Consider the following 25,094-nt stretch of genomic DNA (forward strand, 5'->3'; position numbering starts at 1 on the left):
AAAGCAGGAATTGTGACTTGATCACTCTTATGTATCAGTACTAAACTTGACGTCAGACATGTAATAGGAACTCAGTCCCCTAAATATAAATGGTCATATTTCAAGGGCGAGTATTGGTCATATTTCAATGGTCATATGTCAATGATCGAGTGTTCTCAGTTGCCCACTGTTTACTCTCTTGCTTTGCCTTGAGCAAACTCTAGTCAGCCTTCTGTCTTTTTGATGGGCCACTGAACTCTGCTTGTCCCCAAGCCCGAGCAAGCACCAAAAAAAGTGGAATCTGTCTCCCTTCTGAGCTTCTCCTGGGAATTAACTGACCACAGAGAAACCCTTTTTCCTATCAGTCCCTACTGGTCATTTCCCCTTCCTTGTCTAGCTTTCTCTCCAAAGATTCTGGTTATCTTTGCTTGCTCCTCCTTTAGCCTGTAAAAGAAAAAGCTTGTTCTCTTTGATACTGAGTAGCTTGTAGATTTCTGAGAGGGAAGTATTCTCTGAATTGCAATAGTCCCCTGACAACTATTTTAACAATTCCTTTTCCTCCCTTGCAATAATCGCTTTGAACAAAAGCCTCTCCTCCCTAAGTCCTGACATATTTTTCTTTTCACACAAGTTTTCCACAAGGATAGTTTAAGTGGCAAACTTCCCAAGAGAAGAAAAAAATTACTAAAACAAAATATATGTTTGTCCTATTTAAAAAGAGTAACTGCAGTATAACAATATCTATTAAAAAGAACTTACTTTCCAAGGTCACAATATATTTCTTTCATTATGGTTGGTTCTGGAAGGTCGGTAGTTATTTTCAGTAAATACCAAAACTCTAGACCCGAATCAGGCTGAAAAACAATGCTGGTGGAGAGAAAAATAAAAGTCTTGTCAGCAGATCTAGTTTGTATGCAAAACAAATTTGGCAGAGAAAATAAATTCCAAATAGGTGGTTCCAAATATAAAATTTGACAATCATTCTGTGACACATTCTACTCTTGTTTTAGATGTATTTTTTTTTTTCATTTTCGGTGAGAATAACTTCTTATTCAAGAAAAAGTATTATCATGAGTATCTGTCTAATAAATGCCTGTTGAATCAATGAAAACTGCTTTAACATAGGTGATTCGATTATCTTACAGTAGCTAGAACAAGTAGAGTCCTGTGTTTGAACTGTGATTAAATCAGATATAGTTGATTTTCACATGAAGACTATCAAGTGACATGCAGCTCTTGAAAGCTGCCTTTATCATCAGCATGTGCTCTCCTTTGGGGAGACAAAGAGCATATGACAGTCTAAAAATAAAACTGGGCTGGTATTCCAGCTCTGTCATCTTTTATCTGTACAGCCTTGAACAAGTCACCTAACTTGCTGAACTTCAATTTCACCATTTATAAAATGGGAACACTCATTCCTACCTCTTATGGTTACTCTTAGAATTTTAGGTGTGTATGTATGTAAAATATATGCTCTAGCGATGATAATAGAGAGAGCAGGCAGTAAGTATCAGACCAAAGTATGCCTTTTAACTGACAGTTTAGCTGACCAACTCCAAGATTCAGTCTGAGCTCATAAAGCCTCTACAGTCACACTGGGGAGGGGGGATGGGCCTACATTTCTCATGATAATCTAGCAAAATAGTGTCTTCCATATACATTATGACTTTAATTTACATGCTTTACATTATAAAAATGCTCATCCTTTACAATTGTGCAAATATATTTATTTCTTCATCATTCATTAAAATAAGAATTATTCTAACTCTTTTGAAAGAGTATATAAACTAGCAAAGAGCTAGTAATGGAATGCATTGTACACAACAATAGTAAGTTAAGTACAATCTTTAAAACTGTAACAATTGGATGTTACTGTTGAAACAAAGAAATTTTACTATAAGCTGAGTTAATCATGAGTATAGAGGCTACGTTTGTGTGTGTGAAAACAGTGCAAAGAAAGTTTCTCATAATTATGCCATAAGAACACTTGCCATGGCACTGTTAATATGTGTGTGTATGTTTGTGATTTGCATTTAATTGAGAATATAAGATATAAATGAATTTTTATTAAGAATACTGAAAGTTTAACCCTTAATCCTTATGGAATCATGTTCATTTGGCTCAATTTTTACACCCAGAAAAATATGGTTAACAAAAAGTGAGGTGAAAGAGAGTATATAGGGGGCAGTTTAGGCATTATTAAACTTGATATTCCAATAAATAATATCCTTGCACTAAAGAAAACAATGGTCACTCTAAATTAGCATATTTTACCAATGAATGATATTAAACAAAATTAAAACTATGAGCAAGTGTAATCTGAATGATTATACTATGCAAAGAAATAATTTGAAAGATTAATTTCAAGGGATAAACAATAAGTATAATGCCACATTCAAACCATACCTTTCTTCTGTAAAGCCTGTACATGCTGGAGAATACCGTACGATATAGTTGACAGAACCTCGTGGAAATAGTTCAAGTTCATCGAGTCCACTAAAGGCAGCACTTGAGAATAGCACATCGAAGTGAACAATTTTCTCTTTTGGATTAATGAGAGGTACTTCAATACAAACACTCTCCTAGAATTAGAAAAGAAATATATAATTAGCTCTAAGCTTCAGCACAGAGTCTTTGTCCTATGGAAAACCAAGAAATTTTTCTACATTAGGCCATTGTTTTATTTTTTTCTCCTTAGTCCACTAATGAATGTACCTCACTCTCTTTTAATCTCTTATGTATTTTCTTTGCTTAGCCTTGGTAAATTGTAAAATTATTGTTTTCAAAAACAAATAGTCAAAGAGATACACCTAGCTAAATACTCAGGAAACTTCAAAATTATATACATTTAAAACATATTTTTCATCAGTACAATTATTATTATGAGGTCTGTATGTCAATGTTTCCTCTAGCTGTGGTACCAGGCTTTAGCATGCGTAAGAATCATCTGTAGAAGTTGCTGAAATATGGATTACTGGCCCCCTTCCTCAAAGATCCTGATTCAGTAGATCTGGGATGGGGCTAAAAAAAGTCAAATTATGCTGATGACATGACTACCTTCCCATTTAGATCCCTTCCTCTGTCTAGTTTTTCTGGTTCTGGCTCCCAAGTGTGCCTGGAAGGCACACTTTACTTTCGAAGACATTTCCTGATTCTCATTCTGATCCATTTTGGCTAATGACATATCTTTGTCTAAAAATTTTATTTAAGCGTAGTTGATTTACAATGCTGTGTTAATTTTTGCTATATGGCAAAGTGAGTCAGTTATACATATATTCTTCTTCATATTCTTTTCCATATAGTTTAACACAAGATATTGAATATAGTTCCCTGTGCTATACAGTAGGACTTCGTTGTTTATCCATCCTATATATAATAGTTTGTACTTGCTAACCCCAGTTGCCAAGTCTCCCCTCCCCCCGACTTGGCAACCACAAGTCTGCTCTCTCTGTAAGGACTTTTATCTTATCCCATTACAGCTGTGATCTCCACTACAGTAAAAGCCATTAATTGAAGCAAATGTGTCAAAGGTGATTAAACACGCAGGGCATATCTCAAAGTTAACAAAAAGCCAATTGTCTATAATGATTTAACCTAATTAAATGGAGAATGTTGGACATTTTAGCCATAATTTAAAGCTCAATAATGGGTGTTCTTTGGGACATGGAGCTATTTTGAAATTTATCAAGTCACATTATAGGACCTGGTGGGGACAGGTGGTGATGGGGACAGAGTCATTCACACAACATATCTTCAAGATAGACATTACTGCTTTGTCCATGGGACAGCATTTGCTTGATTACCTCTGTATAAATAAATGAGTGGATAAATATTATATTTTAGGGAATAGAAGTAGCATTTAGTGTGGTAAACATGATCTGTCGAGGAAAGATGGAAATCAAGGATATATATATGTTTATAATTACTAGATGAGAGTAGATATCATTTACTACAAATCAGACTTAATCATAAATGCAATGGAAAACAGTCATCTACAATAGTTACTGGAGATATTAGAATCATGGATTCCTAAAATAAATGGCCATTAAACTCCTACAGTAAAATATCCATGTTCATAATTATAAACAAGGAAGAAATAAAGTATAATATGCAAAAAACTCAACAATGGCATTATGTCAAAAATTTTACTATTTCCTAGGCAACCTGACATACTTGTAGGACTGTTACAAAACACAGCCTCCTAGAAAGTTCTGAGGGTCAAGCAAATCAACAACTAACCCAAAGTAATATGTCATGATAACAAATCCCAACCACCATATAACAGCCTAGACACTCTGCCAAGGTCTTTAGACAGAAAATTGAAATAAGGCATTTTGGACTAGATATTTGTCCTGGCCTATTAACTCAGATCTTTTTCAGAGAAAGTGTCACTGTAAGACAACGATACAGCTTCTTCAAAGAAGTGAAAATGCTAAGATCGAACTCCATTTCATATTACTATTGGCTCATAAACACATGCCATTGGGAAAAAAAAGTTTCACAAAACAGTCCCTGCTCTTACCACTTGTGACTTCTATGATATATTCTTTCCTATCCTACTTTATCCTATCCTATCCTAGTCATTTCTTTTTTAAAAAAAATTAATAATGCTCATTTTAACCAAGTCACATTTCGAGACCTGTACATTGAAAAACTCAAGTCTAAAGAGGAAAAAATAGTACTGGGATGTGTGATTGCTTTATGTCTTATCACATGTAAACTATGAACACAAAATAAAGCAAAATCAGTTTAAATCTACTGTTGTCTCTCTGAATTGCAAGCCATATAACAGAAACTTTGTGTTAGAAATCTGTTATGACATTCTACATAGTTGGCCAAACTTCTTAGGAAATGTGAAATGAAAGTCGCTTAGTTGTGTCCAACTCTTTGCGATCCTATGGACTATCAGTCCATGGAATTCTCCAGGTCAGAATAATGGAATGGGTAGCCTTTCACTTCTCCAGGGGATCTTCCCAACTCAGGGATCAAAGCTGGGTCTCCAGCATTATAGGCAGATTCTTTACCAGCTGAGCCACAATGGAAGCCCAAGAATATTGGAGTGGGTAGCCTATCCATTCTCCAGGGGATCTTCCCGACCCAGGAATTGAACTGGGGTCTCCTGCATTGCAGGCAGATTCTTTACCAACTGAGCTATGGATGGCAGTTAAGTGGCACGTCTGTCACAGTTCTTCCTTGACACATTCACGGCAAGTATCACCACTTGACCATTTCACTCTTATCCAGTAGGTCTGGATACCCCTCAAAATCCTTCACAGAGGAGTCTTGTAGAAAGCAATCACCAATTGCTTAGAGCCACCAGCACTGAGTAGCACTGCAATCTCTGGAGAACCCCACAAGCAAACTCTTCGTTGTCTTGAAAACAGCAACAAACTCAATAGAAAAAGATAGGTCATTATAGTAAGAAAAAAAAAAAAAGACAACAGAGTTTCCAAGTAATTGTTCTCTACTCCAAGTATGGTGAAATGTCAAATTTTAACAATACTATAAAAAATTTTTCCCTAATTTTCATTACAGTTTGAATATTATTTTCTTCAAAGTTTAAACAGATAAAGAGGCACAAATGATACATTTCATACATGGTATCATATAAATAATTTCTATTAAATATCCATCTGCCAAAATACTGTCAACATTAATCTGGAAGGTGAAAGAGGAGAGTGAAAAGGCTGGTTTAAAATTCAACACTCAAAAAACTAAGATCATGGCATGTGGTCCCATCACTTCATGGCAAATAGATGAGAAAAAAGTGGAAATAGTGGCAAATTTTACTTTCTTGGGCTTCAAAATCACTGTGGATGGTGACTGCAGCCATGAAATTCAAAGACGCTTGCTCCTTAGAAGAAAAGCTATGATAAACCTAGACAGCATATTCAAAAGCAGAGACATCACTTTGCTGACAAAAGTCTGTCTAGTCAAAGCTATGGTTTTTCCAGTAGTCATGTACAGATGTGAGAGTTGGACCATAAAGAAGGTTGAGCACTAAAGCCTTGAAGCTTTCAAATTGTGGTGCTGGAGAAGACTCTTGAAAGTCCCCTGAACAGCAAGGAGATCAAACCAGTCAATCCTAAAGGAAAATAAACCTGAATATTCATTGGAAAGACTGATGCTGAAGATGAAGCTCTAATACTTTGGCCACCTGGTGTGAAGAGTCAACTCACTGGAAAGGACCCTGATGCTGGGACAGATTGAGGGCAGGAGGAGAAAGGGGTGACAGGAGATGAGATGGTTGGATGGAATCACTGACTCAGTGGACGTGGGTTTGAGCAGACTCTGGGAGATGGTGAAGGACAGGGAAGCCTGCCGTGCTGCAGTTGGGTCGCAAAGAGTCGGACCCGACTTAGTGACTGAACAACAACAAATTTCCCAACGACATTTCTTAAGATGCTTCTAATCACAAATCATCCCTTTACCATTTCTGTCCAAGCTCCAGCCTCATAAGCCTCTTTCCTGTTCCTGGAGTGCCTGAGCTCCTCCTTGGTAGGCCCCTTTCCACCAAGCTCATTCTGTCCCAAGGGCTTATATATTTGTTAATCTCTCTACCTGGTTGCACTGCTTCAGTCTTCGTGCCATCCTCAATGAATCCCTGGGCTATTTTTGTTCGGAGAATTATCACTGTCTAAATTCATCTTGTCCATCTAAATTCATCTTGTTCATTTATTGTCATGGTATTGGGTTCACCTGATGAGCTAAACTTAGTGGAGTATAATCGGAAAACAGTTTCTCTCTCCCATTACTGCTCTCCAAACCAGGCGGGAGTTCCCTTTCCCGATCCTTGTTGTTATCTTAGGATGGTCCCCAATGCTGGAGAGTTTCATTGTTAGATATGTAAAGAAGTAGAAAATCAATCAACACTTACACCCCATATCCAATGAATATTTTTCCTGATTTCTCTACCTGGCACCTCGTCCCTACTCCTGGGGCTTTCTGGTGATTTTTCAGACTGCTTGTGAAGAAAAAGGTACACATGATGTGTTTTTTTCAATTGCCTGCTCTGACTTCCTCTCCTCCTGTAATCACTGCGCTAATAGGACTCCATCAGGTCACAGCATATAGATGGGATGAGAGGTAAAAGAACAAATTAACTGATGCTGGTTGCGCTTCTCCAGTTGACTTTCCAGGTCCCTTTCTTTCACTCTTTCTGACATCACCGCCATGTAGGCTCTTCTGGGTTCTTCTCACTCTAGCAGAAAATACCTTGAATCTTTTAAAACAGCCCAAGCCCAGTCTCCTTCCACAGAGGAAAATCCATTTAGACCCAAAGGCCTTACCACATATCAGTGGAAATGTAGCTGCTTTCACTCTAGCCATTTTCCCTTTAAATATGGTCCAATCTGTGGAAAAGAACTCACCAAAATCCAATGGCCATTAAACTGTCAGTTTCCACTCCTTAAAGAAAACACTCCCACTCCCTTTGTGTTCTGGCCATGGCATACAAAGTCTAGAATGTGGGCTATAGGCTAAATATTTGTCATCTACTCAGACTCTACAAAGACAAATATCATTTCTCCAGCAAAATTCTGGGCTGGAGAGTATAAAGTGTAAAGTATAAAGTGCTGTGCTTCATAGTATAAAGATATCATTGGGAGTGGCTGTCAAACCAGAGGTTGCATTTCCTAGATCCTCTTGTACCCAGGCATACCTGTATGGCTAGTTCACTCCAATGGTATGTGAGTGAAAGTGATGCATGTGACTTCGATGTCACTAGTGGAAATTCCCTCCTCTATTTTCTCTTTCTCCACCTATATACAGAAATCTTTGAGTCTCTAAAGGATGATCAACTTGCCATACGGGGGGAACCTGACTCTGACTCTTGGGATCTCAACATGGAGGATGCTAGACACTGACCAGGAGCAAAGGCACCAGACTGTTAAAATTATTAAAAACTTTGATCGTGTTAAACCACTGAAATTATGGAATTTGTTATATCAGCTAGAGATGCCCTCATATACATACATTTAGTGAGTCTTTAATAAGTGGCATAGCAAAATCTTTTACAGCATGTAAAAGTATCTATAGTTTTCAGGTTTGTATTTCACTTGAAAATCTAAGTCAACAGAAAAACTTCACATAGAATACCCCATTTCAATTCTATTTTGTTTCCTATCTAACTCCACTAAAATGTTAGTGCCATGTAAACAGGGACTTTGTTTGTATTGTTCATCACTTTTCCTAGGATCACAGAAAAAGAGATCAGATTTGTGTTTACCTGCCGGACCTGCCGGCTAGATGAACAGGTCAAGGACGCAATCACCAGTGCACCTGAGAAATAAAAGACTAAGAAAGATGGGGTTGAGAGGGACGGAGTCAGCTTGTGACTGATTCCGACGACTTTATTGAGGCGTAACATACATATATATACTAACAGGATTCACCAAATTTTAGATCAAAGACTTGTATACGTGCAGAACTGCAGATACTAGTTTTAGGAGTTTATCTTAACTCCAGCAGAGCATGGCACCAGCATCTTACAATCAGGTAAAGACTACCTAGACATAAGCCATTCACAGGAGCCCGATAATCTTATCAGAGTCAGGAAAATAGGCAAATGGTGGCTGCAGCGATTTCCTTGAGGGAGGTGAGAAAGGCCAATTTGCACTTTAACAAATCAGGGGTGGCGGGACAGAGAGGGACCTTTTGATCTCTCTCAGGGCCGAGAAGGGGCCTGAGCAGTCAGGCCGGCTCCCCGCATTTACCAGAGTCAGAAAGTAGTGGGAAGGGAAACTGGATGGAGGTGGTCAAAAGGTTCAAACTTCCAGTTATAAGACAAATAAGCATTAGGGTTGTAATGTACTATCTGACAAAGATAATTAACACTACTGTATGTTATATATAAAAACCATTAAAGAGAGTACATCCTATGAGATCTCAGCACAAGGGAAAAAAAGCTTTCTTTTTTTTATAGCTAAATAAGATGATGGATGTTCACTAAATTTTCATGATGCATGTAAGTCAAACCAATATGTGTTAACACTACACCTTAAATGTATCAGTGCTGTGTGTCAATTATATCTCAGTAAAACTGGAAGAAAAAAGATTCAAAGAGAAAGAAATCCTATTTATTTACTTTATACAAAAGAGAATGGACTACTAACAACCAATTTTTGTTTACTGAAAATATAACCTGATTTTTGGAACTTGCTATAAGAAGTAACTAAATTTATGTGCCTTAAGGCTGTAAATATTTCTTACAAAAACCCTATTTAAAGAAATTCTAACCATTCACTCATCTCTAGGGAAGGTGTTACAGAGAAGGAAATGGCAACCCACTCCAATGTTCTTGCCTAGAGAATCCCATGGATGGGCTGCCGTCTATGGGGTCGCACAGAGTCGGACATGACTGAAGCGACTTAGCAGCAGCAGCAGGGAAGGTGTTAAGATTGGGTTGAATGTAACAAAAAGTAAAAATGCAGATGGAAAATCGGAGGCAGCTGAGTGTCTTGAGAGCTTCATTGCCACAACTGATGAGCTACTTTTCCATGCTGTAAGAAAGTCTTTTTTTGTAAGATATGTGAATGAAGTGTTGGTGTCTTCACCAAGAGGTGGCACCTTAAGGGTTCTGAGGAAATAAATGTATAGACCCTTATGTACAGACCTGTGTATAAACAACTTTTGTACATACATATAGGGATAGCTTTTTTGAAATTATACAGCTGTACATACAAGTAGCTGGTATTAGTTAGGCCTGTGTCAACATTTTGGATTTTTTTTTTTCACTTGTACAATTGGAGCTTTTTCTTTTGGTTGATTAAAGTTGCATATGCTAAGTGTGAAAAAAAAAAAGATTTTGCTATGCCATTTATTAAAGACTCACTAAATGTATGTATATCAGGGCATCTCTAGCTGATCTAAGTAAAGTATTTCTCAAAAGTTTAGCAAAAACAGCAAATGCAGTAAAAAATGTTAGGAAACTCTATAGGCATGGACAGTCATTTTAGTATACTTTGAAAGTATTCAGCAAGCATGTTCTTCAAGAAGTTCACAAAGGTTTGATGGGATTATTTAAAAGAACTCATATGGTCTCTGCTGACTAAATCTTCATGTTCAAAAGTTATATAGCTAGCAAGTTTTTACCCCAGGGGCTTTCTTGGTGGCTCAGAGGTAAAGAATGTGCCTGTAAGTGCAGGAGATGTGGGTTCAATCCCTGGGTAGGGAAGACCCCCTGGTGAAGGAAATGGCAACCCACTGCAGTATTCTTGCCTGGTAAATCCCACGGACAGAGAAGCCTGGCAGGCTACAGTCCACGGGGTCACAATAGAGTCGGACACAACTTAGTGACTAAACAACAACAACAAATTACTATTATTAGAAAGGAAAGAAAACTTAGTAACTTGGCCACATCACTGTCATTGATAGCCTATTTGGGTAGAGTTACTTGAAAAGGACTCCCCTTCCTTCACCAACTTCAGCTGAAATTGAACATTTAATTAGGACAGCACATCTACCTATAGGGGCAAAGAGAACACTCTAGCACATCAAATACTTTTCCCCAAAGCTTTTGCAAGTGATACTTGAGTGCATTTCAATAGTCTAACTATCTGTTTTCTATGCCTCCATGGAGATTTACCCAGAGATCAGGTGAACAAATAACTGATTTATAGACCAAGTATTTTAGGTATTTTCTTATTTTCTATGTTGGAGCAAAAGTTGAAGATCCTAAATAATCATTTTATAAAGAAATTCATCTGTATATTTAAAATAACCATTATTTATCAAAAGCTTAAATACTTGATTTAAAGAAATCTTTTCTATAAGCATGTAAGTTGCATCTTAATGGATTTAAAATAAAATTGATATTATTTGAATAATTTATCCCAATATGCTCATTTAATATGACTATTTTTTAGGAATAGCAATTTAGGTGTACAACAAAAGCTCCAATTGTTTACAAAAAGGAAGAATCTATGAGCAGTTAATGGGCTCTTACCATAGCAACACATTTCATGTCAATAATCTTTAAGGGTGGTCCAGGAGCACTATGGATCTCAAGATAATACCAGATTCGCAAATTGTTAATAGCATTATCTGAAAAAAAGAAAAAAACATGGCACATTTTAATATGTGCATTTTAGAACACCATATTTTACATATTTTTTGAGAAACATAAATAGATACCATTTTCAAATTCTTTCTGATGGACTCACTTGTCAAGAGCTGAGGGGAAGGTGAAAAGCCGATTTCAACACAGTTTGTGAGCAGTAAGAGAAGCCCCAGGCTGCATGGCCATGAGAATGGGCTATGAAAGCTTCCTGCCTCATGTGTGCTCCCATAAACTCACTAGGTTCTTCACAATAATAAGAATGTTTTACTTTTAAGGATTAATATTCCAAAAGAAATAACTAACCCTTTGCCCCCTAATTCCCAAAGCATTCACATAATATACATAGACATATCTAAATATGATATTATAATATACAAAGGTACATTTCTAGTACCATGAAAATCTAGCCTAAGGGGAAAAAATGAGGAAGATTTCATGAAACGTCTGGTTTCTTGGGAGTGTTAAACAGGATCCTAGCAATTTAGCTCAAAGAAAGCTGAAATGGGGTATGGATGGTTTAAAAAAAAATAACAAAAGAGAGGAGGAGAAAGAGAAGGGGGAAACGAAAGGGGAGGGGAAGTGGAGGGGGGAAGGGAAAAGGAAAAAGAAGAACTAGAAGAAAGAAATAACAGGCCCAAGGTGGAGCCACTTGCCTCCGGGAGAGTAAACTAAGACTTAATTGCAGTTTCAACCTCTCCCAGTAACGGACTTTTCACAAATTTTTGGTCAGCGCTAGTGAGCCAGCCAGGCTCCTCTGTCCATGGGATTCTCCAGGCAAGAATACTGGAGTGGGTTGCCATGCCCTCCTCCAGGGGATCTTCCCAAGCCAGGGATCAAACCCAGGTCTCCCACACTGCAGGTGGATTCTTAACCATCTGAGCTACCAGGGAAGCCCACTAGCAAGGCAATCTTGCCTGAAACAATCCTTTCTTTTCTTCTGCTAATTAACTCCCCTGTCCATGCCCTCCCCCTCCACATTTCTATCAAACTTGAGAGCAGCTTTCTATTTGCTACATGGGATGCCGTCTGATTAATTAACAAATGAATAAAATCAATCATATCCTCAAATTTACTCAGCTGAATTTTGTTTTTTAACAGGACTAACTGATGAGAGAGTAATGGTTACATCTGGGTACCCTATATATATTAATACAGGTCTTTCTGCTGCCAGTGATGTCCAAAGTCACACCTCCAAATCCTGAAACCAAAACCCTGGTCTGCCACAAGAGCCCTGTGTAGCAGGGTTTGTACTGGCATCAAACCCAGGCTCTTTCTATTAGTTCTCAACTGTTCAGCTTCTCACTTTGATATTCTTTATGCTTCAATGCTGAGCTAGATTACAGTTTAAGAGAACCTCCAGTGTCAGTTAACTGTTTGCATATCATATCTGTATTGTCAAGTTGTAAATATTCCAAGAACTGCAATGTTCGATTAACTTAGGTAAATCGCTAAGTCTCTTTGGGTCTCAATTTCCTCATCTGTGAAATAAGGGGCCAAGATTTGTGCAGTTCTCCGTCTCTTTCTTCTGAAAAACTGTTTCATTTTGCATTGCATTGCAATGCATTGCACTGTATTATATTGAATGTATTGAACTCTATTGCATGGCTCAAATAATTGGCTCAGTAAATCCAAAATCTGCAGGTTAGGCCAGCAGACTGTTGACCCAGGGAAGAGTTGGAGTTCAAGTCCAAAGGGTAGAATTCCTTTTTTACTCTGTGGAAGTCAGTCTTTGTGCTATGAAGACCTTCAACTGGTTAGGTAAGGCCCACCCACATTGTGGAGGGAAATCTTTTTTGAAAGTATAAAGACGTAAATACAATTCTCATCCAAAATCACCTTTATAGAAACATCCAGAACACCGTTTAACCTAATATCTGGGCACCATGACCCAGCCAAATTGACATATAAAATTAACTATCATGGGGATGAGAACACCTACTATTTGTAATTACTTTGACTATCATATAAGATAGTATTGTGATGAAGCTAATTTAACTTCTACAGAGCTAAAAACATACAATGAATATGAATTTTTTAGTGACAGTGAGATTAGGGATAATTTATTAATGAACTGAACAACAAAAATAGTAATTATTAAACACTGTTTACAGGCTTTAAACATATTAAAACTTTTCTAATTATAAACTTAACAACATTCACTATAGCAATTTAAGAAATTACTGAAACACTTTAGAAAATAAAAATTATTTATAATCCCATGACCAAGAGTATTTATTTTTGTATAAAATTTCAAGTTTAATATATCAATAAAGACATATATAGGCATATATATATAATATATATACATTGTATATAATTAATAAATCCATACATATGTGTGCCTTTGTATATACACACTTGATAGCATTCAGAGAATACTCACTATTATTTAAGTTTAATACTAGTCATTAGGGAAATGCAAATTAAAACCACAATGAGATATCACACCTGTTAGAATGACCATAATCAAAGAGACAAGAGATAACAAATGCTTTTGTGGATGTGGAGAAAAGGGAACACTTCTGCACTGCTGGTGGGATTGTAAATTGGTATAGCCACTAGGCAAAATAGTACAGAGGATCCTTATAAGATTAAAAACAGAATTGCCATATGGTCCAGCAATTTCACTTCTGGGAATATATCCAAAGAAAATGAAAATATGATCACAAAGATATCTGTACCTTCATGTTCATAGCAATATTATTTATAATAGCCAACACATGGAAACAACCTAAGTATCGTTGATGAATGAATGGATAAAGAAGTTGTAATATATATGTTCAGTGGAATCTTACTCAGCCATAAAGAACAAGGAAACCCTACCATTTGTGACAACAAGGACAGACTATGAAGGCATTATGATAAGTGAAATAAGTCAGGTAAAGAAGAAAAAATACTCATGATTTCAGTTATGTGTGTAGTCTAAAATAAACGACTAAAACAATAACAAAAAACCCAAACTCATAGAAAAAGAAATCAGACTTGTGGTTACCAGAGGCAGAAGACGGGAGTAGGGAGAAATGAAGGATGGTGGTCAAAAGACATAAACTTGCAGTTATAAAATAATTAAGTACTAGGGAGGTCATGTACAGCATGATGACTACAATTAACACTGCTGTATGATATACAGAAAAGCTAAGAGAGTAAATTCTAAGAGTTTTCTTCAAAAGGAGAAAATTGTTTTTCCTTTTATCTTTTTTTTCTTTTTATTGTATCTATATGAGAAGATGGATGTTAGCTGAACATACTGTGGTAATCATTTCACAAGACGTGTAAATCAAACCATCAAGCTGTATGGCCTTAAACTTCTACAGTGATGTATGACAATTATTTTTCAACAAAAATGGGAAAAAATTATATGCAGATGATATCTATTCAAAAACACTTTAAATCAAATTAAAAATTAAGTTTTAATTATTTAACATAATAAATCATATGGGAAACATTCTTATATTAAAATATCTGTGCATATCATTGATTATTTTATTTTAAAAGTCTAAGCTGTCTGATGACAGGTTGCAAAATAGATTAAGAACCAGGAAAAATATATGTACAGTTATCCCCAATTCTTCAGACAGGCCTTTCCATATTCCTACTCAAACAGAATTAACCTTTCCATCCCCTGTAATAACTATGGTCTTTTTCTTACTGATTGCTCAGCAGTACATTTCTTTTCAATTAGAGAAGTTTCAGTTACGCAAAATGAGTAAGTTCTGGAGATATAATGTACAACAAGGTAATTATAGTTAACAGGGTAGTGTGTATACTCTAAATTTGCTAGAAGGTAGATCTTGTGTGTGTGTGTGTGTATACAGGCTTGTTAATTGTGACACATGTACTATTTTGGTGGGGTATGTTAATGATGGGGGAGACAATCCATGTGTGAGGGCAGGATGTATATGGGAAAACTCTGAATCTTCCTCTCAGTTTTGCTGTGAACCTAAAATTTATCTAAATATTAGATATTTCTAAAATATGCCACTCAGATTTGATAGGTTATTATACTGAGTATAGATCACTTTAAATTGCACGCATATTTTGGCAGTATTCAGTTAGAAGGTAGATTGCGTCTTTACCTTCTTCTGCAAAAAAGTGGTAACTATGTTCTTCCCTGGTGGCTCAGACAGTAAAGCGTCTGCCTACAATGCGGGAGACCCGGGATGGGAAGATCTCCTGGAGAAGGAAATGGCAACCCACTCCAGTATTTGTACCTGGAAAATCCCATGGATGGAGGAGCCTGGTAGGCTACAGTCCATGGGGTTGCAAAGAGTCGGACATGACTGACCAACTTCACTTCACTTCACTTCATGTGAGATGATAAATATGTTAATTAGGATGATTCTGGTGAATATTTCACAATGTATATGTATATCAAATCTATTTGTCCACTTTAAATATGCACAATTTTTAATAGCCAGCTATACTCCAGTAAAGCTGGGACAAAGAAGAAATGAAAACAATTAGATAAGAATTTTTTAGGCTTCCAAATAGGAAAATAGGAAAAATAATGGTAACATCCAGTTTTAACGAGGGTCAAGTTGAAAGAGACAATCTTATACATTATAATGGAAATTTGAATTGATAAAAATTGGAAGAGTGCTTTAACATGTTTAAAATGTTTAAGAATTGTTTTTCCCTTTGATCCAATGATTTCATTTTAAGATATTTTTGAAATAAAATAATCGATGATATGCACAAATACTTTAATGTAAGAATGTTTCTTATATAATTTATGTTGAATAATTGAAACTTAATTTAAAAAATTTTAAATAGCCCACACAGTCACAAGTAAATGTAATTTCCTAACATGACTCCCCCAGGACCCCCCACAATAGACTTTGATAAACACTCTCCCTTGGGCATCCCTTAGATAGGACCTCCAAGATACAAACAAGATACAAGAAAACCTTGTTATATTTTGGAATCAATTCTCACTTCCTTTCTGCTCTCTTCTTGCCTGGAGAATTCCTTGGACAGAGGAGCCTGGTGTGCTATAGACCATGAGATCACAAAGAGTCAGACACAACTGAGTGACTAACACTATCTACTCTCTCAAGAGAAGCATCTAATGCTAGTTTCTGAAATGTTTTCCATCTTTAGGGGTATTTCTCTATCCCCATCACCACCCTAAAAAACACTGTTCTCTTCACTTCAAACCCAGTTAACTGTTGCAGTGGCCTAGCTCTTCTCTTTCTAAACTGTTTTGAATGAGTGCCTGGATATCCCTTTTAATCCATGTATTCTGTGATGGTTAATTTTATATATCAACTGGGCTGGACTATGGTGTCCAGTTGTTTGATTACACACCAGTCTAAATGTTGGTAGGAAGATACATGAACACTTTAATCAGTAGACTTCGAGTAAAGCAGAATACTCTGCTTATGTGAGTGTGCCAACTCCAATCAGTTGGAGGCCGTAAGAGCAAAGACTGAAGTGACCTGAAAGAGAAGCAATTCTTAGCCAAGCCTGAAACATGGAAACCCTCTCAGAGCTTGTAGCCTGCCTGGTCTTTCCTGAGCAATTTGTGGACTCAAGACTGCAACAGCAACTTTTACTAATTTCCCACCCTGCTTCCCTGGTGGCTCAGTGGTAAAGAATCCGCTTACAATGTAGGAGATGTAAGAGACATGGGTTCAATCCCTTGGCCAGGGAAGACCCCCTGGAGGAGGGCATGGCCACCCATTCCAGTATTTTTGCCAGGAAAATCCCATGGACAGAGGAGCCTGGCAGGCTACAGTCCATGAGGTCACAAAGAGTCGGACATGACTGAGCAACTTAGCACGCAAGAATGTGTTTGCCCTATAGATTTTGGACTTGCCAGTCTCCTTAGTTATGTTAACCAATTCCTTAAAATGTCTCTCTCTATAAAGATATAGATTATTATATTATATTTAACTATACTATATTGGATTGAATGTTGTATTATATTATATTATATTATATGTCTCTTTCTTTGAAGAATCCTGATTAAACACAAACTCATTTAATAAAGATTTCTATTTTGGTATGCCTCTGGTAGAACTTTGCCCCTGTCGACCCACTTTTCTCTATTTCCCTCTTCCGTCCCTGCTACTCACCCATAAGAGAACTCATTCACCCAGTCTCTCAGAAACCTGCCCTGTCTATTCCAACTCTTCATAAACCCATTTTCCTTCGAATGTCTACTGAAAAGATATGATGTTTAACAACATTCAAAGGAAGCTTTATAATATGGGAAGGGGAAACAATAGCATTTACTTTCTTTTGCATATGAGGAAGACTGCTATCATTTCCTATATTTAAAAAAGGAACACATTACATTGTTAAAATAATATATTCATTAACATTTTATCAGAATTTGACTGAAATTTTGTGTTCAGTAACAGAAATATGTGTAAAGTTCTTCACTTATGAAGAGTAGGCAGCCTTCAACCTGAAGTATTATAATCTACTCATTTTAATAGTAGTACAAATCCAGAAATTAACAACATGTTGTTAATCCTGAAATAATACAATCCTTACAGATATATGAAATACACATTTGTATATATATTTTGAATGTAAAGTAGCTACTGACTTATAAATGGATGATGATCATGAAACTCTCCATAATAATAAATTTACCTGGTTTTTCCTCATCAAACTTGTCAGATAGTTCTGATAATGATTTCTTAAAGAAGGGTATTTGATCTCTATCTTGATCTTCATCTGAGTCTTCCTGAGAATCACCATCATGCTTGCTTTTAACAGAAAATGAAATTGTACCTACAACACATAGATGCAAGATGTCAGATTAGCCAGGGTTTAGTTTTCAAAACTAACAATTAGACAGAACTTAATAGAAAGTTCAAGGAAATATTTTAAATATTCATTAAAATGGTAATTTTTAAACAGCTTTCTCATAGTAATTAAGGAAATGTAGTAAATAATAGAACTGCATCAGCCTTCAGAAAACATATTGGTCTTGAGTGAGTGTTCTTACATATTTTCTAAAGTCACTTGTAACACTCATTTATTACCTCATTAAAATGTTTATTATGCTTAATACAATATCCTAAGCATGAACTTTCCTTTAAGTATTTCATATGCAAAGTACTAAATTTTGTTCAAAACACATAGTGTCAAAAATTCACACTCTTATAATAAAATTGACTTATAAAAGACTGGTATTAACTTTTATTTACTTATTTTTTTAACTTATTTTTATTTGTTGGAGGCTAATTACTTTACAATATTGTAGTGGGTTTTGTCATACATTGACATGAATCAGCCATGGATTTACATGTATTCCCCATCCCGATCCCACCTCCCACCTCCCTCTCTACCCGATCCCTCTGGGTCTTCCCAGTGCACCAGGCCCGAGCACTTGTCTCATGCATCCAACCTGGGCTGGTGATCTGTTTCACCATAGATAATATACATGTTTCGATGCTGTTCTCTCGAAACATCCCACCCTCGCCTTCTCCCACAGAGTTCAAAAGTCTGTTCTGTACATCTGTGTCTCTTTTTCTGTTTTGCATATAGGGTTATCATTACCATCTTTCTAAATTCCATATATATGTGTTAGTATACTGTATTGGTCTTTATCTTTCTGGCTTACTTCACTCTGTATAATGGGCTCCAGTTTCATCCATCTCATTAGGACTGATTCAAATGAATTCTTTTTAATGGCTGAGTAATATTCCATGGTTATATGTACCACAGCTTCCTTATCCATTCGTCTGCTGATGGTATCTAGGTTGCTTCCATGTCCTGGCTATTATAAACAGTGCTGCGATGAACATTGGGGTGCATGTGTCTCTTTCAGATCTGGTTTCCTCGGTGTGTATGCCCAGGAGTGGTATTGCTGGGTCATATGGCAGTTCTATTTCCAGTTTTTTAAGAAATCTCCACACTGTTCTCCATAGCGGCTATACTAGTTTGCATTCCCACCAACAGTGTAAGAGGGTTCCCTTTTCTCCACACCCTCTCCAGCATTTATTGCTTGTAGACATTTGGATAGCAGCCATCCTGACTGGCATGGAATGGTACCTCATTGTGGTTTTGATTTGCATTTCTCTGATAATGAGTGATGTTGAGCATCTTTTCATGTGTTTGTTAGCCATCTGTATGTCTTCTTTGGAGAAATGTCTGTTTAGTTCTTTGGCCCATTTTTTGATTGGGTCACTTATTTTTCTGGAGTTGAGCTGCAGGAGTTGCTTGTATATTTTTGAGATTAATCCTTTGTCTGCTGCTTCGTTTGCTATTATTTTCTCCCAATCTGAGGGCTGTCTTTTCACTTTGCTTATAGTTTCCTTTGTTGTGCAAAAGCTTTTAAGTTTCATTAGGTCCCATTTGTTTATTTTTGCTTTTATTTCCAGTATTCTGGGATGTGGGTCATAGAGGATCCTGCTGTGATTTATGGGTGTGGAGAAAAGGGAACCCTCTTACACTGTTGGTGGGAATGCAAACTAGTATAGCCGCTATGGAGAACAGTGTGGAGATTTCTTAAAAAACTGGAAATAGAACTGCCATATGACCCAGCAATCCCACTGGGATTAACTGGGATTAATCTGGTATTATCTTTTAAACTGAAGCTAATATATAAGGAAATCAGAAATTGACCCTGATATCTTAACACCAGCTTGCTATATTCATATTTTTTTATTCATCTTTAGAGGATGATTCAAATATTCTTTTCCCTTCAATTTCCCACACTTCCATCTCCCTCCTCATTCCTTGCTGATCATCTTATTTCTATTTTACTAAGAAGATGCACACTTTCTGGAAAGAATTTCTTCACAATCCCACCCCCACACTGACAACCCTTCCACAATAGTGACCTTATCCTCTGGCTTTCCTTTAGTAAGAATGACTGATACATTCCTATCTGGACAGCTCCTGGCTATGTGTACTAGATTCCATCTACTCTGGTCTACCCCAGGATCTGGATGCTGTAATCATCCCTACTCTCGTCTACATCTTCAGTTCTCCCTCTTTGAAACATTCTGTAATAACATCCAATTTCCAAAAAGCCTTCTCTCCATCTAGTGCATGTGTGTGTGTAAATGTATGCACTTTCTAATATTTATTTTCATATACACTCCCTGGAGGAGGGCATGGCAACCCACTTCCGTATTCTTGCCTGGAGAATCCCATGGACAGAGGAGCCTGGTGGGCTACAGTTCATGGGGTCTCAAAGAGTTGGACATGACTGAAGTGACTTAGCACACATGCATGTGTACATACACACACATACATACACACATACAAGCTCTAATATCATGTCAGGCTCAGCACTAGAATCTGGATGAAATGCACTATATAAATCACAAAAATGATTCAAGGCATAAAATAAATACATTTTTTTTAAGAAAAAATCAAAGCAATATCTTGGCACTGCTCTAAGCAAGTTTAGTAAGTGTCTTCTTTCAAATTGGCAAAGAATAAAATATTGTCATGGTACTTAAACCTTTAGAAAGAATTAAAGATAAGGCAAATAAGAGATAAAGCTATAATTTAATATTTAAAACTAAAATAACATGTATCAAAATTATAGATAATCCATAGGAATATAATTTCAAAAATTGTATGTCCCCCAAAACAAGTCCAATAATTAAAAATAAAAAATGCTTTACTCTTTCAGATTGATAATTTTTAAAACTTTTGATAATATCAATTATTGCTAAGTGTTGAGTAACAACCCCTGTCTCAGATACTATTGGTAAGTGTAAAAATTGATACTACATATTTTGGCGGGTAATTTTGCAACATTCACCAAGTTGTTGTACATTCCCTTTGATATGTAAGTTTAGTTTTTATCCTCTAAATAGCTTATATCTTAAATATTATCCCCATCAGAAAACTAGCAGAGTTTTTTACAAAGATGCTGTTGCAATGTTATCTGTAATTACAAAAAATGAGGAACTCAATTTCCATCTATGCATGACTAGTTACATGAATTAAGATAAACATTTATTTGGATGATTGTTCATCTAATCAAAAGAAAAAAATCTATGAAATCTGAATTGAAAACACATCCATGATACTCTGAGCGAAAGCAGCCATTTACAGAGCTTTATGTCTCATATGACCTGCTATGTGTGGTGGGTCTGTATGCGTGTATTTGTGTTTAAAAGATATATATGGATATGAATTGGTATTTGAATAGATATTTATTTTCTCACAGTTCTGGAGGCTACATGTTTGAAATCCAGGTACCGGCAGGGTTGGTTCCTTCCGGAGATTCTGAGGAGGGTCTGTTCCATGCCCCCCTTCTAGTTTCTGCTGTTTACCAGCAATTCTTGGCATTCCTCGGTTTGTAGATGTATCATTCCAGTCGCCTTCATCTTTGCATGGTGTTCTCTCCTGTACCTACTTGTGTCTACTTTCCTCTTCTTATAAGGACAGCAGTCATATTGGGTCAGGGCTCACCCAAATTCAGCATGACTTCATTTTAATTTGATTATATCTTCAAAGACCCTATTCTAAATAGGATCATTTTAACAGGTATCTGTGGTTAAAACACTAGGTCCTTGGGCAAGCAGTTCTGACGGTACAGACAGAACATAATATGGGGACATACCTCTGAAGATAGACAAGCATGTCTCCTTGTAGGAATGTTCCCAGATCATGGCTAAGAGTAGTTGGAGCTGAGTCACAGGGTCATTTGAGGATCTTTAGGTGAACCAAAGTTGGAGGGCCTGCCACAGGGGCACAGGCAGGCATGTCTCCCAGAGGGTCCCCAGGTAGGTAGCTGCTGCTGCTGCTAAGTCACTTCAGTCGTGTCCAACTCTGTGCGACCCCATAGACGGCAGCCCACCAGGCTCCCCCGTCCCCGGGATTCTCCAGGCAGGAACACTGGAGTGGGTTGTCATTTCCTTCTCCAATGCATGAAAGTGAAAAATGAAAGTGAAGTCGCTCAGTTGTGTCTGACTCTTTACGACACCATGGACCACAGCCTACCAGGCTCCTCTGGCCATGGGATTTTCCAGGCAAGAGTACTGGAGTTGGGTGCCATTGCCTTCTCCAGAAGTGGCGGCTAAGCAGGACTGAACCTGTGTCATCGACCACTGCAGGGTCCACACATGGGACTGAATTCTGTGGGGCTGTTATACAGGGCAGGGGCAGGGGCAGGTATGACTCTTGCTAAATTCCTTGCCAGATAGTGCTAATAGCAGGACTAAAGTCAAATGGGACTGCAACAATCCACAGGGGTGTTTTCTGGTCTGTAGCCAGGATCACAGGTGGCAAGACTGTCATCTGAGCATAAGCCTGCCTTTTCAAAATGGTCCTCCTTGGTTTTGGACTTCACCAGGGTTTCGTGGTCTCCTACCTGGATCCCACAATGGCACTTTTGTCCTTGGAAGGCTTTCAAATGATTGTGCTGAAGAGGGATACAATTGGTGGATCTTCTACTTTGCCATCTTGCTGATATGACTCCTATCTTATTACTTTCAATTCCCTTGTTTTGAAATTTCACAAAGGCACGTAAGTTACAAGTTAAACTTCATGTCCTATTATAAACATGGCTTTGTTATTTTACATAGGAGCTTGGTATACGCTCACAAACAGATTGTGGAAAGACAGGGTATATAGTAGAAAGAACATCAGGCTTTTGATAGAATATGGATTCAAACTATTGACTCTACTACTGCAAATTTAGCCCTGAACATGTCACTTACCTCATTTGTAAAATGGTGCTAGTTGTTTTGAGAATTAAATGACTACATAGTTCATGCTTATGTAGGACTTACTATATGCCAGCCATTGTTCCAGGGATTTACAAAAGCTGACAACTTTTTCCAAAACATACCTATGAAATAAGTCCTATTATTACCCCCATTTTAAAGAAGTGAAACTGTGACACAAGGAAGTTCAGTAGCTTGCTCAAGGTCAATCAGCGTTTAATAACACAGCTGGAATTTGAACATGAGCATTGTGATGTAAAGTCCACACTTTTTTAAACTAATAGATTTTTTTTTAAAGAGTTTAATGTTTACAAAAAATGAATGTAAAGTACAGAGAGTTCCCATATACCTCCTGTAGTTTCCCCTATTATAAACATCCTACATTAGGTGGTACATTACTTATAAGTGATGAGCTGATAATAATATATCATTATTAACTAAAGTCCATAGCTGACATTCTGGTTCACTCTTTGTGTTGTACATCCTATGACTTTGATAAATGTATAATTTCATCTACCTGAAAGTCGCTCAGTCATGTCCAACTCTTTGTGATCCCATGGACTACACAGTCCATGGAATTCTCCAGGCCAGAATAATGGAGTGCATAGCCTTTTCCTTCTCCAGGGGATCTTTCTAAGCAAGGGATTGAACCCAGGTCTCCCATATTGCAGGCCGATTCTTTACCAGCTGAACCACAAGGGAAGCCCTTCATCTATCTACCATTATAGTATCAGAGAATAGTTTCATATCCCCCCACAAATCCCCTGTATCCCACTCATTCATCTCTCTCCCCCAAACTCTCCTTCCCAGAACTGGTAACCACTGGTCTTTTCAGAATGTTGTATAGATGGCCTTTTCAGATTGGCTTCTTTCACTAAGCAACATACATTTAAGCTTTGTTCAGTCTTTTCGTCACTTGTTTTTATTACTGAAAAATATCCAATTGTATGGATATACCACTATGTATCCATTCACCTGCTGTAGGACACCAGGGCTGCCTCCACATTTTGGTAATCATGAATAAAGTTGTTATAAACATCCATGTGTAAATTTTTGTGTGTGGACATAAAGTATGAACTCATTTGGGTAAATACAAAACGAGCTGATGATTGCTGGATTATGTTATGAGTACGTTCTGTTTTGTGAAGGACTGTTAAGTTGTCTTCTAAAGCACCTGTACCACTGTACCATTTTGTATTCTCACCATTAATGAGTGAGAACTGTTCCACATCTTTACCAGCATTTGGTACTGTCAGGGCTTCTGGATTTAGCCATCCTAATAGGTATGTAGTGTTATCTCATTGTTGTTTTAATTTGTAGTTCCCTAAAAAGACATATGATGTTGGAAACCATTCCATATGCTTATTTCCTATCAGAATATTTTCTTTGGTGAGGCGTCTCTCCAGATTTTTTGTCAGTTTTTAAAATTGGGTTATTTTACTGCTCTTATTAGTATTTTAAACTGTATTTTGGAAACAATTCACTTATTAGATATCAAAAAATGTACAAGAAACAAAAAGGCACTATACATTAATAAAAGGTTCAGTTAACTAAAAAACCAGTAAACAAACAAAAATGAGCTTATATATACAGAGTACAGATGGGTGGTTGCCAGAGGCAAAGGGTGGGGGTGGGGTTAGTGAAAAGGGTGAAGGGAGCCAAAAGGTACAAATTTCTTGTTATAAAATAAGTCATGGGAATGTAATGTACAGCATGATGACTACAGCTAATAATACTGTATTGCATATTAGAAAGTTGCTAAGAGAGTAAATCTTAAAAGTTCTTAATACAAGAAAAAAATTCTAAGTGTGCACTGATTGATATTTAGATTTAATGTGATCATTCTGCAATAGTAACAATTATTAAATAAAAAAGATTCAATTTAGCAATATTAGATTAAAACCTATAGACCCATACACACCTAAAAACAGAGGCCCAAAATATATGAAGAAAAAAACTGATAAAACCAGAAGGAGAAATAGATAATCCTACAATAATAGCTAGAGACCTCAATATCCCACATTCATTAATGGATAGAACAACTAGACAGAGACAAATATGGAAACAGAGGATGTGAATAAAACTATAAAACAACTAAACCTAACTGACTACATAGAACGTCCCACAAAACAGCAGCAGAAGACACATTCTTCTCAAATGAATAAGGAACAATGTTTACGGTAGATCACATGTGAAACCACGAAGTGAATCTTAATAAATTTTAAAATACTGAAATTGCACAAAGCATTTTTCCTCATCACAATGGAATGAAATTATAAATAACAGAAGAAGGAAGTATATAAATTTAGAAATCAAACAACATACTCAAACAATATTTCAAAGAAGAAATCACAATAATAATTAGAAAATATCTTGAGAAAATTGAAAATGAAAACATAGCATATAAA

The 25,094-nt window shown here is 36.8% G+C and overlaps 1 protein-coding gene across 1 annotated transcript in view; it reads right to left on the minus strand.

Moving 5' to 3' along the window:
- CFAP47 (cilia and flagella associated protein 47) overlaps nt 1–25,094 on the minus strand; it is a 496,124-nt gene that overhangs the window by 115,931 nt on the left and 355,099 nt on the right. Inside the window, exons 50-53 of the mRNA XM_043459762.1 lie at nt 17,642–17,782; nt 10,925–11,022; nt 2,386–2,561; nt 739–846 (exon numbers count right to left, since the gene is read on the minus strand). Coding sequence (XP_043315697.1) covers nt 739–846; nt 2,386–2,561; nt 10,925–11,022; nt 17,642–17,782 — 523 coding nt within the window. The remainder of the gene's footprint in view (nt 1–738; nt 847–2,385; nt 2,562–10,924; nt 11,023–17,641; nt 17,783–25,094) is intronic.

This window comes from Cervus canadensis, chromosome X (genome assembly GCF_019320065.1).
Source record: "Cervus canadensis isolate Bull #8, Minnesota chromosome X, ASM1932006v1, whole genome shotgun sequence".
Lineage (NCBI taxonomy): Eukaryota > Metazoa > Chordata > Mammalia > Artiodactyla > Cervidae > Cervus > Cervus canadensis.